The sequence below is a fragment of the Carassius gibelio genome, chromosome A3, assembly GCF_023724105.1.
Source record: "Carassius gibelio isolate Cgi1373 ecotype wild population from Czech Republic chromosome A3, carGib1.2-hapl.c, whole genome shotgun sequence".
Lineage (NCBI taxonomy): Eukaryota > Metazoa > Chordata > Actinopteri > Cypriniformes > Cyprinidae > Carassius > Carassius gibelio.
In genome coordinates this window covers 29,898,084-29,915,201 of record NC_068373.1, presented here as the reverse complement: position 1 = coordinate 29,915,201, position 17,118 = coordinate 29,898,084, and the positions used below count along the sequence as shown (strand labels likewise).

At 34.4% G+C, this 17,118-nt stretch overlaps 1 protein-coding gene across 1 annotated transcript; it reads right to left on the bottom strand.

Moving 5' to 3' along the window:
* Positions 1–3,177: 3,177 nt before the first annotated feature.
* On the bottom strand, positions 3,178–16,746 carry LOC127942032 (mucolipin-1). Its single transcript, XM_052537559.1, has 13 exons — positions 16,576–16,746; positions 15,513–15,763; positions 14,863–15,030; positions 14,475–14,631; positions 13,344–13,425; positions 12,973–13,069; positions 12,485–12,584; positions 12,284–12,390; positions 10,994–11,143; positions 10,777–10,878; positions 9,787–9,909; positions 6,802–7,008; positions 3,178–5,713 (listed from the first exon to the last, which is right to left on the bottom strand). The coding sequence occupies exons 1-13, from the start codon at positions 16,616–16,618 to the stop codon at positions 5,582–5,584; spliced, it is 1,719 nt and encodes a 572-aa protein (XP_052393519.1). The 5' UTR covers positions 16,619–16,746; the 3' UTR covers positions 3,178–5,581.
* Between the last annotated feature and the right edge of the window lie 372 nt (positions 16,747–17,118).

Genomic DNA, 17,118 nt, shown 5'->3' with positions numbered 1-17,118 from the left:
ATATATTCAGATATAAATGTAGCTAATTAAAAAAATAAATTAATAATTTTCAATTTTCAAATATTGCACCTGTCAAACATAGTCTATTTTGCTGTCAATAATCTTGACGGTACGGTGTCCTTTATCAGTAGGCTTTATATTTATGCTCAAAATGAAGTATAGATATTGTTGTCATGAAGACAAGAGCTTTTACTTTCTGTGGCCTTTATTATGACTCTAATTAATGAAATAAATTAGAGTCATAATAAAGTTATAGCCACAGGTTAATGTCAAAAGCAACAATTGTGATTAGTAAATAATACAATTTATTCATTTAGTTTTTTATTTGATTAAAGTGCTATTTTCACCCCTATAGTAGGTGTTTTTTTCCATCATCATATTTGAGGAAGGGGAGCACAACCATACAATCCTGCTCAGGACACCTGTTTGGCCAGCCCTGAAGATGTTGTTCTACACGTCTCTGGGAATGTGTGCTCTACTACTACTACACACACACACACACACACACACACTGAAGCACGCGTGGTGTTTTCAGCTCTTCACTATATTGACACATGATGTATGCTACACATGTGCACGTCAGCACGCTATGAGAGGATTTCACCATTTCATTTGATAAAACTATCATCATTCATTCGTATCGTATACACAGACTGACAGAAACGGCAATGTCTTCATGACAACCTGTCGAAAAAAAATTTCGGTATAGCTTGAAGAAATTCAAACAGAAATATAGTACTATTGCACAGAAGAGTAAGCTATACGTCAAGTAGGCCTAATAGCTAATAATAATAGTTTATTAAAAAACACAGAAACTCTGGTTACAACCAGATGCAAGACATTGATTGCATGAGATTAAGTTTGTAAATGGCAGCCTGTGTCCTTTTGTAGTGTGCACATATATTTATCATCAAACTGTGATAACTGTGACTAAATTCAGTATATATACGTCTGCCATATGTTGCCACCTCTCAAAAATTCCTGCCCCCTTCTCGCCACCCCATCAATATTTTTCTAGATCCGCCTCTGTGAGTGAGCAACTGGACTTTAGCGAGTTTAATGATTAACTTATGTATTTATACCTAGGTACACCGAAATTGTCATATTTATTATTTATATAGTCATATAGCTATACTCATTTTTTAAATGTTTTTATTTTCATGGAGAAATCTTCATATACCAAATGTATTAGATGTCCAATGCCTAATTTCATTTAATTACAATAAAACATGCCTCATAATCAAAGAAGTCTTTCAAAGTTTACTTAATTTTTCACCCCATGTATTTTATCACATATAATTAGGCTACTATAGGTCCTATAGGAATGAGGTGGAGATCTCTGTGAACAGTAAAGCGCGCTCGTGAAGTGATTAAAACTGAACAGATTTCATCACCATGTCCTGAAGTGACGTGTGGCACTTTCTCTCGTAATGCAGGCGCTTCTTGTGCTCTCAGGTCGGCAGATTCAACTCCTGGAAGTGTAAAATAGACAAAAGTTATTAATGTATTCTCACTCAAATCACTTTCAATCTTTTTAGGACCAAGCACAGTGTGAATACTGAGAAAACTGGATTGTTTGTTTTTTTCACTCTTCTCACTTTTTGGTCCATGTTTGTCATGATCCTTCACCTGCCTTTAAAAGCCTCCTCAGTATCGCTCTTCATATCATGAGCACAGTAAAACACCTGGGACACAACGGCGTACACATGAAATATTCAGGCCACAGGTGGCAGACTGACAGGTGTGAGGTTCACCTTTAACACGAGCTCTCTTGTGTCCCTCGGGCTGAAGTCTTCAGTCTATCGGTCCATCTGATGGTCGATTGTGCTTCCTGTGGCTCCATCCTGCACTGAATAATACATGTGAGCGTTAAGAGAACTGGACAGACACATCTGATCACATCTCTAATGTCACTGAAGGTGAGCTCATCTGCTCAAATGTCAAATACTGTTGTTCTTGTGTTGATGTTGTGAAGGTTTCTTCCCAGTTGGGATTTGTCTTTAGTTTGTGTTTCTATTTGAAATGTAGATGTGTGTTCCTGGCACTTGTATTGTGACTGAAGCGTAGAGGCATTTGAATGGCTCGCCAGCTTTCATTTATCAATGTCATTTTGATTGTGTCTGTTTTCTTCAGTAGTCTGGCTCTAGATTCACAACTCCTCCTCCAAATGTGGTCTCTTTTCTCTCTCCAGACATTAGTGAATCAAGCGCAGCGGAGACACATCTCATGATGTTCACTGAGCCATCTACAGGACAATCAGAGCACTTTAACTAGAGATCAGTGAGTCTCAACCAGGTCCAGGGGTAAAACATCAAAAAATCTGACCTTTTCTCAGAATTGCATGTTTAAATCTTACAATTGCATTTATTTTCTCAAGAGATGCAAAATCATTGAGGTGGTGGGGGGGTGGGGGGTCTCAGGATTGCACGATGTTAACTCAGAATTGCTAGAAAAAAGTCAAAATTGGGAGATGCAATTTTAAAAAATAAGAGGGAAAAACTCAGAGAAAAAAGTCATCAGAATTACGAGATGTAAATTTGTAAATGAGAAGGAAAAAGTAAGATTTGTGAGATCTGAACTCTGAAAAAAATAACTAAATCAGGACTGTGCATTTAAACTCAGGATTATAAAACATAAAGAGTCAGAAAAGCAAGATGTAAAAGAGATGCTATAACTCTTGAAATTGCATTTATTTAAAAGAAGTCAAAAGAAGTTTTAAAATAAGCTAAGCCGACTTGTCTTATTTTAATTTACACGTCATCAACTGTTTTCTGTCTTTGAAAAAACTGAATTCCCAGAATCTTTGGAACCCTGCATTAATGAGGAAGTCTTTAAATACAATTGGAAATACTTTTTTCTAGCTAAGTCAATCTCTGAAACATGCATTACACTGTTCCTCAAAATTGTGAAAATTTAATCAAAATGCTATTTTTTAGTTACCATCATGTCGTTTCATATATCCTTCATTCTTCAGAGGAATGCAAAAGGAGAAATTCTGAAGCATGCTCTGCATTTTTTTAATTATCACCACTATTGTATTACTATTTTTGTTTAGATAATTATTGTTTGATGTTAATATACCATTGCATTTCAAGAAATAAAACAATCCTAATAGATGAAGAATAAAGGGCTCAGAAAAATCTTCAGTGATTCAGTCGAGAAAACAGAGAGAGGATGTTTGATGATGACATTCATGGATTTTATTTGTGACTTTAAGAGCTGAGAGTTGTGTTAAAATGTGAGAGCATATATATATCAACCAGTTTAACGGAAAGCAACTCTGTCTTGTACACAAAACGACAGATACACATTCAGAATAATCACTGCAAATAATTTACAAACTTAAACAATGTGCAAAACGATGCCTTGTAAAAAAATAAAATAAAACAAATATTCCCTTTGGTAAAAATAAATAAAAATAATGCCACTTATGACACAAATGAACAAACCAAATGCATCTCAGCTTACAGTTAGACACAAATGAAAATATTAAGATAAAACAGTATGTCAAGTACTTTAAATCCCACACCTCTTTAAAACATCCCCAAAATCCCCAGCAGTATGACACTACACCAGAAAGGCATTCTGGGAAGAAACAGTTACATCAGAGTAAAACCAGCACAAAACACCAAATCTAATCAGATTGTCTCTGTTCCTGAGCACTAGATGAAGTCACGCATGAACAGATCTGATATTAAACTGAAAGTCCACCACTAACATCATAAATATAGTACAGAGAAAGCTCAGAAATAACATCCAGTAATCAGCTGGTGTCTGGTGCCTCACGGTGAAGGTTTAGAAATAACTACTAATGATTAATAGACAGATATCAGCTCGCTGTGGACCAAAAACACACAGAAGACACTCAAAGCATCTCTGAAACTCCCTGATGGACTGAGCCATGTGTCAATATGCAGAGAAAATCTCTCAAGACACCCCAGGCTTCTCAAACATCACTGTGTGTGTGTGTGTGTGTGTGTGTGTGAGACGGCTCTGAAAGGAGCAAATGCACCAGCTATGCTTCATGTTAAAGACACCCCCCCCACACACACACACTCACACACTCACACACACACACACACACACACACACACTCACACACACACACACACACACAGAAACATCTGTGTGACGCTCCTCTGCCAACAAAGCACTAATATCCTAACATGGATTTGAAACCTAAGCGATATATAATATACTGTAGACACAGAATATTGTCTAAAAATGAGATAAAAGAATACAATGATAAAATACACAGTATGAATGCATATGAATGGAATACAAATATTCAGGCAAATCTCATGAATTCAGTCAAGAAAATGTGCAGGTCTTATTTCAGAATATTCAAAAATATTTTTGCATATGAGAAAACGGCACCTATTTTTGTTGCAGTATTTTTATTATAAATTAGAATTAATATTTGTTCAATTGTGACATTATTTTGATGACACATTTTTTTTCTCAAATTATTTGTATGTTGGGGAATTATTATATTTCAGTCTGAATCTTAAATCTAAGCAGATTAAAAATGAAAAATAACTTTAACTGTAATACAGTAGTATCAATTACAATTCAAATATTTAATTGTCCTGAAAATAATCTCACAAAGCAAAACATTTTAAGGGTCCTCCTTACTTTTCTTCAAGCAAAATATTATTCATTTTTTTGCCTTCAATTTTAGGGTTAAATGTTGCATGAAAATGTGCAAATCATATATCAACCTAAAATAAATCAGATACAAATTATATTGTTTTGCATATAAGACCACAAAACCTGTTCTGTTTTATATTTATATTTCATGTATTTGCTGAATCAGCGTTTAAAATGTATGCAGATTTAAACTGAAAAGTAGATATTACTGTATTACAGTAACACAAACTAGATGATACCACAAAAGAAAATCAAAAACCTTTTTAACTGTCATGAAAATAATCTCACAAAGCAAAACATCATAATGCTGCTAAAACAGGATTCATTTTCTTTTAAGCAATTATTTATTTATTTATTTGGGATGAAATGTGACCTGGACATTTTGTTGTGAGATTCACTAAAGCCCCTGAAATATAATGCTGGAAAAGTGTGTTTTCATCTGTGTTTGTGTGCTGTAACTCACTAAACTCACTAAAAGAATATGTGCAGGTCATATTTCATCCTAAGATTAGATGCTAAACATCATGATGTTAATAAAAAAGGCTTTGTTTTCTTTAAGCAAAATATAATTTCTCAATTTTTGAGGTGAAATGTCACCTGCACATTTGGTTTTGAGATTCACTTGAAATGTAATGTTTTTCTGTTCTTTTGTGTGCTGTAACTACTCCACGCCTCTAGAGGGAGCAGTTCCCTTTAGTTGGTCTAGTGCATCAAGCCCTGATCACTAAACCAAGATGCTCATGAATATGCAAAACACATTCAGCTCAGTAATTACAACGTGTTTAAAAGCTGCATGCTGAGATCGGCTCTATCAGTGCAGCTGCAACAGCTTTACCTGCAAACAAACACATAAAGAAGAGCATGTCCCTTCCTCTCCCTTGTGCCTGAGATACAACGCTTTACCCAGAATCCCCTTCACAAACCCAGTCTGTCAGTTGAAGCAGCAGAAGAGCGAGCAGGTCGACGGCTCTGGGCTGAGGAAGTTTCCAGAGGTCGGTGTGTCGGTGCATTCGGCGATGAACCGGTGCAGTTCAGACACCTGCGGGACGTCCTGGGTTTGTTGCTGAACACAAAACACACACACACACACACACACACACACACACATACAGAGAGAAAACCATGATGTTTACTAATCTGATGGGTTGTAAACGTTTAGTGTTTTTGTGAGACATGCTGTCTAAAAATCACACGCAAGCCTGTTTCCGCCATGAAAAACAAAAACAAAAAAACAAGGTAATTGTGACTTTATTTTGCAATTCTGATATGTCTGAATTGTGAGATAAAGTAACAATTACCTTTTTTATTTTTTTATTTTGCAGCGGAAACAGGCTTCTGTGTGATTTAAACGTTAAAAAGTTTACAAAGTATTCTGAGTTTACATTTCAGTTTCTCTCACAATATTGACTTTTTTGCTCAGAATTATTTCAGAGTTCTAAAAATCTGGAAATTTTACTATGGAATAAAAATGAAACAAAGTAACTACGAGAACTGTTTTCTTACAATTGCATGTTTATGTCTCACTATTCAGAGTCTTCTCAGAAAGTTTGTATCGCACAATTTTGAGTTTATTTCTGGCAACAACAACAAAAAAGTCAGAATTGCTGAATATAAACAATCCTAACTTTACAACTCACAGTTTATATCTTGCTATTCTGATTTTTTAAACATTTCAAAATTCTGACTTCTTTCCTAGAATTCTGAGTTTAAATCTCACAATTCGGATTTTTTTTTTTTTTTTTTTGCAAAATTTGATTTAACATTTCATGATTCTTTTTCACTGAATTCAGTTTACATCTAAGTTATTAAAAAAAGGTAATTGCAACTTTTTATCTCACAGTTCGGACGTTTTTATTGCAATTGTGAATTTATATCTCCCAATGTTTATATTTTCTCTCACTCTCAGAGTTTGTATCTTGCATATACAGTTTTTCTCTCAAAAGTGCGATAAAAGTCAGAATCTATTAATAGTATATCTATTATTTAAATTACTATTTAAGTTAAGTTTCATTTCAGTTTAAATAAAACTTTAATTTAACAAACAAAACGGAAATTTTCAATATTTACTATTGTTTTTATTGGATCTCAGTTCAAAATAAAGTATTTATTTTCATTTTTGAGTCAGCGATGACAGCACTGCTCTGGACTCACAGTGATGCTGTCGTAGGCTCCGGTGATGAGTGCGATGAAGAGCGACAGAACCATGTAGATGAAGAGTGAGATGAAGCTGTAGAGATAGAGCTGACTGAACACCCACACCAGCGTCCCGCTCTGCTCCACCTCCGAGAACGTGGCAAACATGTCGTCTCCATTAATAAGAGAAAACAGACACTCCGACACCGTAGAGAGAGAGCGGAACTGAGAGAGAGACATAGATCACAAGACATGGACATGTCAGCATATGGCTCGTAAAGAAACCCTTTGGACTGTAGCCTGGTAATTTGAGATCCATGCTGACAAAATGAGTGTGAATGCACAAAGGCAAATTTTGAGCTACAGGCAAAAAAAGTGAAAAGAGCCCACCTCTCTTTATCTCCTCGTGGTACCATTGGTACTCAAAATCTAAATATACTCAAGTATATCATACTTTAGCGTGGTGATATATTGAAGTATATCACACTTTAGCGTGATAATATACTGAAGTAAATCATACTTTAGCGTGGTGATATATTGAAGTATATCACACTTTAGCGTGATAATATACTGAAGTAAATCATACTTTAGCGTGGTGATATACTGACGTATATCATACTTTAGCGTGGTGATATACTGACGTATATCATACTTTAGCGTGGTGATATATTGAAGTATATCACACTTTAGCGTGATAATATACTGAAGTAAATCATACTTTAGCGTGGTGATATACTGACGTATATCATACTTTAGCGTGGTGATATACTGACGTATATCATACTTTAGCGTGGTGATATACTGACGTATATCATACTTTAGCGTGGTAATATACTGACGTATATCATACTTTAGCGTGGTAATATACTGACGTATATCATACTTTAGCCTGGTAATATACTGAAGTATATCATACTTTAGCGTGGTAATATACTGAAGTATTTCATACTTTAGCGTGGTAATATACTGAAGTATTTCACACTGTAGCGTGGTAATATACTGACGTATATCATACTTTAGCGTGGTAATATACTGAAGTATATCATACTTTAGCGTGGTAATATACTGAAGTATTTCATACTTTAGCGTGGTAATATACTGAAGTATTTCACACTTTAGCGTGATAATATACTGAAGTAAATCATATTTTAGCGTGGTAATATACTGAAGTATTTCACACTTTAGCGTGATAATATACTGAAGTAAATCATACTTTAGCGTGATAATATACTGAAGTATATCATACTTTAGCGTGGTAATATACTGAAGTATATCATACTTTAGCGTGGTAATATACTGAAGTATATCACACTTTAGCGTGGTAATATACTGAATTATATCACACTCTAGCGTGGTAATATACTGAGGTATATCACGCTCTAGCGTGGTAATATACTGAAGTAAATCATACTCTAGCGTGGTAATATACTGAGGTATATCATACTCTAGCGTGGTAATATACTGAAGTATATCATACTCTAGCGTGGTAATATACTGAAGTATATCATACTCTAGCGTGGTAATATACTGAAGTATATCACACTCTAGCGTGGTAATATACTGAAGTATATCACACTCTAGCGTGGTAATATACTGAAGTATATCACACTCTAGCGTGGTAATATATTGAAGTATATCATACTTTAGCTTGGTAATATATTGAAGTAAATCATACTCTAGCGTGGTAATATACTGAGGTATATCATACTTTAGCGTGGTAATATACTGAAGTAAATCATACTCTAGCGTGGTAATATACTGACGTATATCATACTTTAGCGTGGTAATATACTGAAGTATATCATACTTTAGCGTGGTAATATACTGAAGTATATAATACTATAGCGTGGTAATATACTGAAGTATATCACACTTTAGCGTGGTAATATACTGAAGTATTTCATACTTTAGCGTGGTAATATACTGAAGTATATCACACTCTAGCATGGTAATATACTGAATTAAATCATACTTTAGCGTGGTAATATACTGAAGTAAATCATACTTTAGCGTGGTAATATACTGAAGTAATTCATACTTTAGCGTGGTAATATACTGAAGTATATCATACTCTAGCGTGGTAATATACGGAAGTATACCATACTTTAGCGTGGTAATATACTGAAGTATATCATACTCTAGCGTGGTAATATACTGAAGTATATCACACTTTAGCGTGGTAATATACTGAAGTATTTCATACTCTAGCGTGGTAATATACTGAGGTATATCATACTCTAGCGTGGTAATATACTGAAGTAAATCATACTTTAGCGTGGTAATATACTGAGGTATATCATACTCTAGCGTGGTAATATACTGAAGTAAATCATACTTTAGCGTGGTAATGTACAGAAGTATATCATACTCTAGCGTGGTAATATACTGAAGTAAATCATACTTTAGCGTGGTAATATACTGAAGTATATCATACTCTAGCGTGGTAATATACTGAAGTAAATCATACTCTAGCGTGGTAATATACTGAAGTATATCACACTTTAGCGTGGTAATATACTGAAGTATATCATACTTTAGCGTGGTAATATACTGAAGTATATCATACTTTAGCGTGGTAATATACTGAAGTATATCATACTTTAGCGTGGTAATATACTGAAGTATATCATACTCTAGCGTGGTAATATATTGAAGTATATCATACTTTAGCTTGGTAATATATTGAAGTAAATCATACTTTAGCGTGGTGATATACTGACGTATATATATCATACTTTAGCGTGGTAATATACTGAAGTATATCATACTCTAGCGTGGTAATATACTGAAGTATATCATACTTTAGCGTGGTAATATACTGAAGTATATCATACTCTAGCGTGGTAATATACTGAAGTATATCATACTTTAGCGTGGTAATACACTGAAGTATATCATACTCTAGCGTGGTAATATATTGAAGTATATCATACTTTAGCTTGGTAATATATTGAAGTAAATCATACTTTAGCGTGGTAATATACTGACGTATATATATCATACTTTAGCGTGGTAGGGTCCCAGTACAATCCAGCCGCAGAAACAGTAGCCCATGTAAATGGCAGCAGCACAGCAGCAGAACCGGATCACGTTTGGAAACGCGGCTCGTAGAGTCACAATCAGAATCTGAGATCAAAACAGATGATTCACATCATAGTCTTTGTAATATTCACAGTCATATTTGTTAAAAAAAAAAAACTAAAGAAAGAGGAAATATGAATCTCACAAAGTCTGTCTGTATTTCCAGACAAAATCAGAAGAAAAATGGAAGAATTGACTAATTCATTCATTCATTCAAAAAAAGTGTTTAGGGGGTTTTTACATTGCCAATTAAATTACATAAATTCCCCCATTTAAATAGTAAAGTTTTTTTTTAAATAACAAACATGATTAAATAAATAAATAGTTTTTAAAGTTTGTTGACTACAATAGCAGGTAACATCACAGTTATATTTGTGCTGAATTTGATTTATCCTATTTGAATATAAATAATAACAATACAGCAGAAAAATTACTATATTTCAGTAAAGTCATCAACAAGAACTACAAAAAGCAAAACATTTGGACAGATTACAGAAACTAGAATGCTTTGTTTTTACACTGTAAGGGTAAAATTGCTGATTTATTATAGTTAACTAAAACTAAAACATTTCTCATTTTTATTTAGTTCATTTAGTACTAAACTAACTGATTAACTAAATCGAAACTGAAATAAAAAGGAAATAAAAATGTCAAAACACACACAATATAATTACTAAAACTATAAAAGACAATATGATAATAAAAACTATAATATCTCAGTGATACTAAAATAACACTGATTTAAATTCACCTGTTACTACAATTTAAATCTTTACATGTGTATTTTCTTTATACAAAATGTGTAAAATATCTTCCTCTCAATTTTGGGGTGAAATGTGACAGCTGAAATGGAATGAAATGTTCACACAAAATAAACAACCAATTTGAGAGGAATAACAAATTCTGGCTCACGTTGTATTTCTGAAAGAAGCTGAAGTATCGTATCACGCCGACCCACACCAGCAGAGTGGAGGTTCCCATCAAAATACTGCAGACGTCATACGAAGACAGGTTCTGCAGCACCAACACAAGCACCAATCAGCTCACAGCATTTCTCAAGCGCAGCAAGAGCTTCAGCACTCCAGGGTGTGTGTGTGTGTGTGTGTGTGTGTGTGTGTGTGTGCGTCACCTTGGTCTCGATGGCGATCTTGATGAAGGAAGCGATGATAGTGAGAATGTCGCTGATGATGAGCAGCAGATACCAGCCGTTGATGAACTCCAGACGCTCGCCCAAGCTCAGCGACCGGCCCAAAGACCGACGGAAATAACACACAAACTCCTGCCAACACAGACGAAAATCACCTATGAAATCCCAATTTTCCCCAAATTCTGTTTTATTCTTTTCCAAATTCCATTTTAATTTCACTTGATTATATATTTTTCTGGTCTCCATTTTAACAGTAAAAATAACAGTGATCAAAAAGCAAATAATGAAATAATGAAACTTGTACACTAAAAAAATATTAATAGTTTATTTTTTAGGGCATTTTATTTTTCCCAAATTCTGTTATTTCTTTTTTATTTTTCTGGACGTTTTAATGGTTAAATTCAATTTTAGCAATATAAAAATAATTTCTTATTATTTACCAAAATCATGAAACTTCTACAATTTAACAAGTCACTAAATAAAAACAGAAACAAAAAAATATTTACAGCCCTGTGAAATATGGATTATTCCATTTTATATATTGTATTTTTTTTCACCAAATTCTATTATAAAAATGTCTAATCAATTTAATTTATGTAAAGAAAAATCTTTTTTTACGTTATTATTATCATTATTATCTTTTACAGTAATAGAGCACTATGAAATGTACCCCCCCCCCCAATTTAATTAATCTTTGTTAATCTGTTCAAATGTGTAAAGTGTAATTATTACATAAAAAATAAAGTTTTCAAAATAACTGTATTATTTTTTCTATTATAAGTATTATGAGCATTAATGTAACATTGAGATGTACATTCTACTGTATAGTAAGAGTAATACATTTCTGGCAGACACTGGTCGATATCTCTATTAAGTGTACAACCCTACCATTCAAAATTTCCCAAATTCTGTAACATTTCTTAAGATGATGCTAACCCTGAAACAACATACCGAACTAACAAATATTTCTACAAGTAAAATTGCATCATATAATAATGGCTATTAATAATGTTCATCGTCAGGTTGACTACGTCTTGTATTAATTTTTCTGAAATGTTCTGCCATATGCACATAAACTGATCACCACTTATAAGCTTCTACTAAATATTGTAGAAACTGAATTTTCTGTAAAGTTGCTTTGCAATGATTTGTATCGTAAAAAGCGCTATACAAATAAACTTGAATTGAATTGAATTGATCATTCCAAGTTACACAGTAAACTGCACGTCTGGATTCCATCCGTGTCTTCTGCATTGTATTAATCACACTTACGTGCTGCAGGATGATTCCTCTGAGGATGGAGCGTCCACACAACACCAGAGACAGAGCGCAGACCACCGCCACCATCACATCGAACGCCACGCGCGCGTAACTGTCCGCTGGACACACACACACAGAGAGAGAGAGAGAGAGACGGGTTCAGCTTCAGCAGGACTGCAGACAGACACACATGAGTGTCCGGTGTCGTCTCACCGTGTCCTGAAACATTGGGGTCTCTGCACTCTTTAATAGACGCCTCGTTGAGCAAACTCAGCTTCACTTTACCACTGTGAGCCTTATTATCAAACAGGATCTGAAACACAGGTGCCACATTCCTGAAAATCTACATTTATTTGATTAAAAACAACACACAGAATAAAAAATTTAGTACAAAAAAAACAACACAACTGTTTTCAGCACTGATAACAATCAGAAGTTATTCACTGACACTGAAAACTGGAGGAATGATCAAAGGAATAAATAACATTTTAATAAATATTTAAACAGAAACATTTATTTTAGATTAGAATAATATCTCAGTTGGAAAAATAAATGCAGCTTTATTGAGCAGAAGAGACTTCTTCCAAAATCATTCCAAATCGTAAAGATTCCAAACTTTTGAATGACAATATAATATAATTTCATGAAATGTTATTGGATTCTGTAAACTGAGTTTAGCGTGCAGTGAAATCTGTGCGTACCGTGATGGAGAAGGTGTAGCAGTCGGGAATCTCATTATTGATTATCGTCTGGATGTTTATCGCCTTCAGCTGGAACTGGATAGTCACATTAATCAACCTGAGGAGAGACAGAAAGACGAGAAAGAGAGGAACTCCAGCAACGACAAAAAGTGTCACATTTGCACAGATCAGGGATTGAGAGTGTTACAGAGAGAAATTTACTTAAGGCAAAACAAATTGCCCCAAAATTAAGCTAAACCTTCTTTTTAGGTGGTGATTTTAAGTTAACAACAAGATTAAAAAGTAATTATCATATTTCATATGTAAGCAGTAGTGTTTGGTATGTCCTCCTTTACTGTAGATTGTTATATTAACATGTGTTTGTGTCTCACTTTTGGAAGTTGAGGGTGAAGTTCCTGTGGTGGTTCTGTGATGGACTCGTGGAGTCTGGTGGTGGATCTACTCCGATGCAGTCTAAACCAACACACACAAACAGAAACGACTCAAACGGACAGCAGCTTTGTGTTGCCAGGCAACAGTGGAATCAGAACAGAGGATCCATGGAGTTTAGAATCTTTCGAACATCAGTTTCAGTTTGTTGAACAGAAAAAAACAACAACTCCTGCTGTCTGCTCAGGAAACAGAGAAAGCCCAGAGAAATGGTGATAAAAAGACATGCTAATGTTGGCATGAAATGGAAGTTGTGACCAACTTTACTATTGTATTGTTACGTATTTCAAAGCAAAATGACTGTCCTCTATCACTGCATACAGGAATGGAACACTGCAGAAATTATTTTACTTAGCATTTTCATAGTATTTTTGTTGTGTTTTCCAATACAGTTATCTACAAAGTCTTACTAAAAAGAAGATGCATTTACTATAGAAGCAAAATGACATTTTTCAGAAAACAAAAACTTATTATAAATAAGTTATAATAAAGAAATTATAAATATTAATAACAATTTTCAAATAATACATATTTATTTCTTGTTTTAGGCATATTTATCAATTTTGATAAATTTTAAAGACTTAATATGTTATAAAATATTAAGTGTTTATGCTTAAAAACAACAAACATTGGTAAGAAAAATGTAAAAAATTATAATAATAAACAAAATATTACATAATAAAATAAAGGGGGAAAATGCTTTCATTTTTCATTTAAGTTTATTTTTCTTACTCCACTGTGACAGATTTTTTTTAAAGATATTTTTTTCGAGACAAAAATACTAAGCAAATCATTATTTGCAGTGAGCTATATCTGAATGCAAATGTAATGCAATACATTTTTGCCTTAAATAAATAAATAAACCTATATTCCATCCAATAATTAAATGCATCAACCAAAATAGTTCAATATAATTAACAATGTGCTATTTTGCCAATATATGTGTCTTGCATATTTAAATGCTCTGAGTTTTGTGTTGTTATCCTGATAACATGCTAATGTCAAACTAAAGCTGTGTAAACCGCAGACAGCTATAGATTCTAGTGATATACAGAAAAGGATTCCCTGCCCACCAGTGACAACATGAGGGTCGATGTCAAACGTGTCATTAACCGGGTCGATAGTGCCCTTCCTGTAGTAGCGCTGGCACAGATAGAGGGCGCTGTCGTTCAGAGCCGAACCTCGAACATACGCATACCTGCCGACCGACGTCTGCGGTAGAGCCAGATACTGACAGATAGACAGAGAGAGAGAGAGAGAGAGAGAGAGAGAGGTGAACTACTGCTGCAGTCTACACACCACTGGCTAGACTCCTTACAAATTGTAGTCCATTACTGATTACAAAAAACAAAGTCAGTAATTGTAGCTTGAAATGTAGTCTATTAGATAAAGCATATTAGGTAATGTATTCAGACTACTTTTTACCCAGCTCATAAGAAAATCTGTTCAGCGGGTCAGTACCTGCTCTATGGCGTACTTAATGTGATCATAGACGTCTCTCTGTGTGTGGATGCACAGCGGCTCCTCCGAATCATCCACATAGTCTCTGACGAACAGATGCTTGAAGGAGTCTGTGTTCTCCTCCTTAAACTCCACCACCATCTGATTACTGAGACCGAACAACACCAGCTGACACAGACAGAGACGCACAGAGCCATTAATTCATGCACAGGCCTGTAAGAAACATTTATTGTGTGCATTTAAAGATGCAGGTGTTTATCTATTACACTGAGTGATACTGCAGTCATCTTGGAGCAGCAAGGTTTCAGTTACCGATATCATTTTAGAAAAGCTGCAACAATAGTAATTTTTCTACATACAGTTAAACATAGTGTTAAAGATGTCAGTTTTTTTCATTTTTACATATATCGGTTCTAAATATCAGTTATCGGTCTGCTTGATCTGTAGTAATCGGTATATTCTCTGAAAAACACATATCGGTTGACATCTACACTGAAAGACTCTTTCACTGTTTGAAAGCAATCATATATTATAATATCAGGGTTTTACAGTAATAAAGCGTGGCTTTAGAGGAGCATGTCACTTTGGATGTGTGCTAAATGAGGAATAATTTACTAAAAATCATGGCTGATCTCAGTGGTTTAATGCACCTGTACAGTGACTATGATGATCTTGAGCAGCTGAAGGGCCAGTTTGAAGGGTTTGCGGCCTTTAGCGTGGTATTTATCACACGGGCTCATGAAGAAGTACTTCAGCTTCCTCCTAAGGGCCTCCTCCTCTTCCTCGGCCCGCAGACGTGAGCCTGACACACTCATGTCCAGTTTGGGAGGGCCGGTGTGACCCCCGCCGTTCAGATCACCGGAGCCGTATCCCACCACAGGGGACAGCAGACGCTCCGTCTCTGAAGAGACACACACACAGATGAACAAGGAGGGTCAATTAGTGGTTAAAAATCTGGGCTGGAGGTTTGAATACTATCATTTACAACCTGAAAAATCACAATGGTGACTCGTTTTTGCCTTATTAACAGTTAACACATTTACTCTTACTACGGTATTTTGATATAATTAAAAATGTATACTGTCAAACAATTAATCACAATTAATCGCATCCAGAATATAAGTTTTTTTTACATAATAGATGTGTGTGTACTGTTTATATTTATTGTGTAAATAATTCACATATTTAAATCCATATTTACTATTTATATTCATATATAATTTACATTGTATATAAATATAAATATTTTATATATAAACCAAAAAAATTTTTTTCTTAAATATATGCATGCATGTGTGTGTTTTTACAATATATATATACACAATAAACACATTATACACACATATATTATGTAAACAATTTTTTTTTTGTTTTGGATGCGATTAATCGTTTGTCAGCACTACAAATATTTATAGGATGAGTGATACATCTAGAATTATAAATTATATTTTTAATTAAAGGATTTACATGGATATTTACTTTCTATCAGCATTGATTATGGCATTATTACGCATTATTATTATAATAAACATGTGATGCTATTACTGAATAGGTTTATTCAATGTTCGGATTATGTTTTGACAATCAGGATAGTTACATAGGATTAAGCGGATAATTAAACCTCACACATAAATATTTAATAACACACATCAGTTTCAGTCATTTTATTGAGATGTAAAGAAAATAAGGCAGATTAATAATATAATATCAAACCTGTGTCCCCTTGAGGTGGAGCTCTGGTGAAAGAGCTCGCCATATTAAGACCATCAATAAGCAAAAGCAGATATTGGTAGATATATCATAACAATATGATCGATGTGTTTATGAAATAATAACGGACGCGGATGAGGCGCATCGCTGCAGCACAAGCAGAACACAACACTGACGTCATGCGCTCTGAGCACACGCGCTGTCAAAATAAAAGTCCCGCAGGGCACTTTTCGAAACATGCATCATACTGTATATGCATATGGAAATATCGCAGTGTGTCTTTATTACAATAGACATTTAATATAAAATCGTTGCGTTTTATCTTGAAAGCATTAATAAACAGTGTTAATGTAACTGTAATGTGTTACAGGTACTGAGAAAAATATTTTCACACACGTACAGATTTGATTTCTTTCTTTCCCAAATTGCATTGACTGCTCAAAAATATGAGACAGGGGACAGATAGAACTGTGTCTTATTTAGGATACATGCTTATTACATTTTAAACAGGGTAACTTGTCATCTGTAACCTATACATTTCCAGAG

Bases quoted from the DNA above. Each gene is read 5' to 3' on its own strand.
- LOC127942032 (XM_052537559.1), bottom strand. From the start codon at position 16,618: ATGGCGAGCTCTTTCACCAGAGCTCCACCTCAAGGGGACACAG. The intron at 7,009-9,786 runs GTATGATATATA...TCTCTCTCTCAG, and splicing joins TGGGACCCTACCACGCTAAA to TTCCGCTCTCTCTCTACGGT. The intron at 5,714-6,801 runs GTGAGTCCAGAG...TTTTGTGTTCAG, and splicing joins GAGCCTACGACAGCATCACT to CAACAAACCCAGGACGTCCC.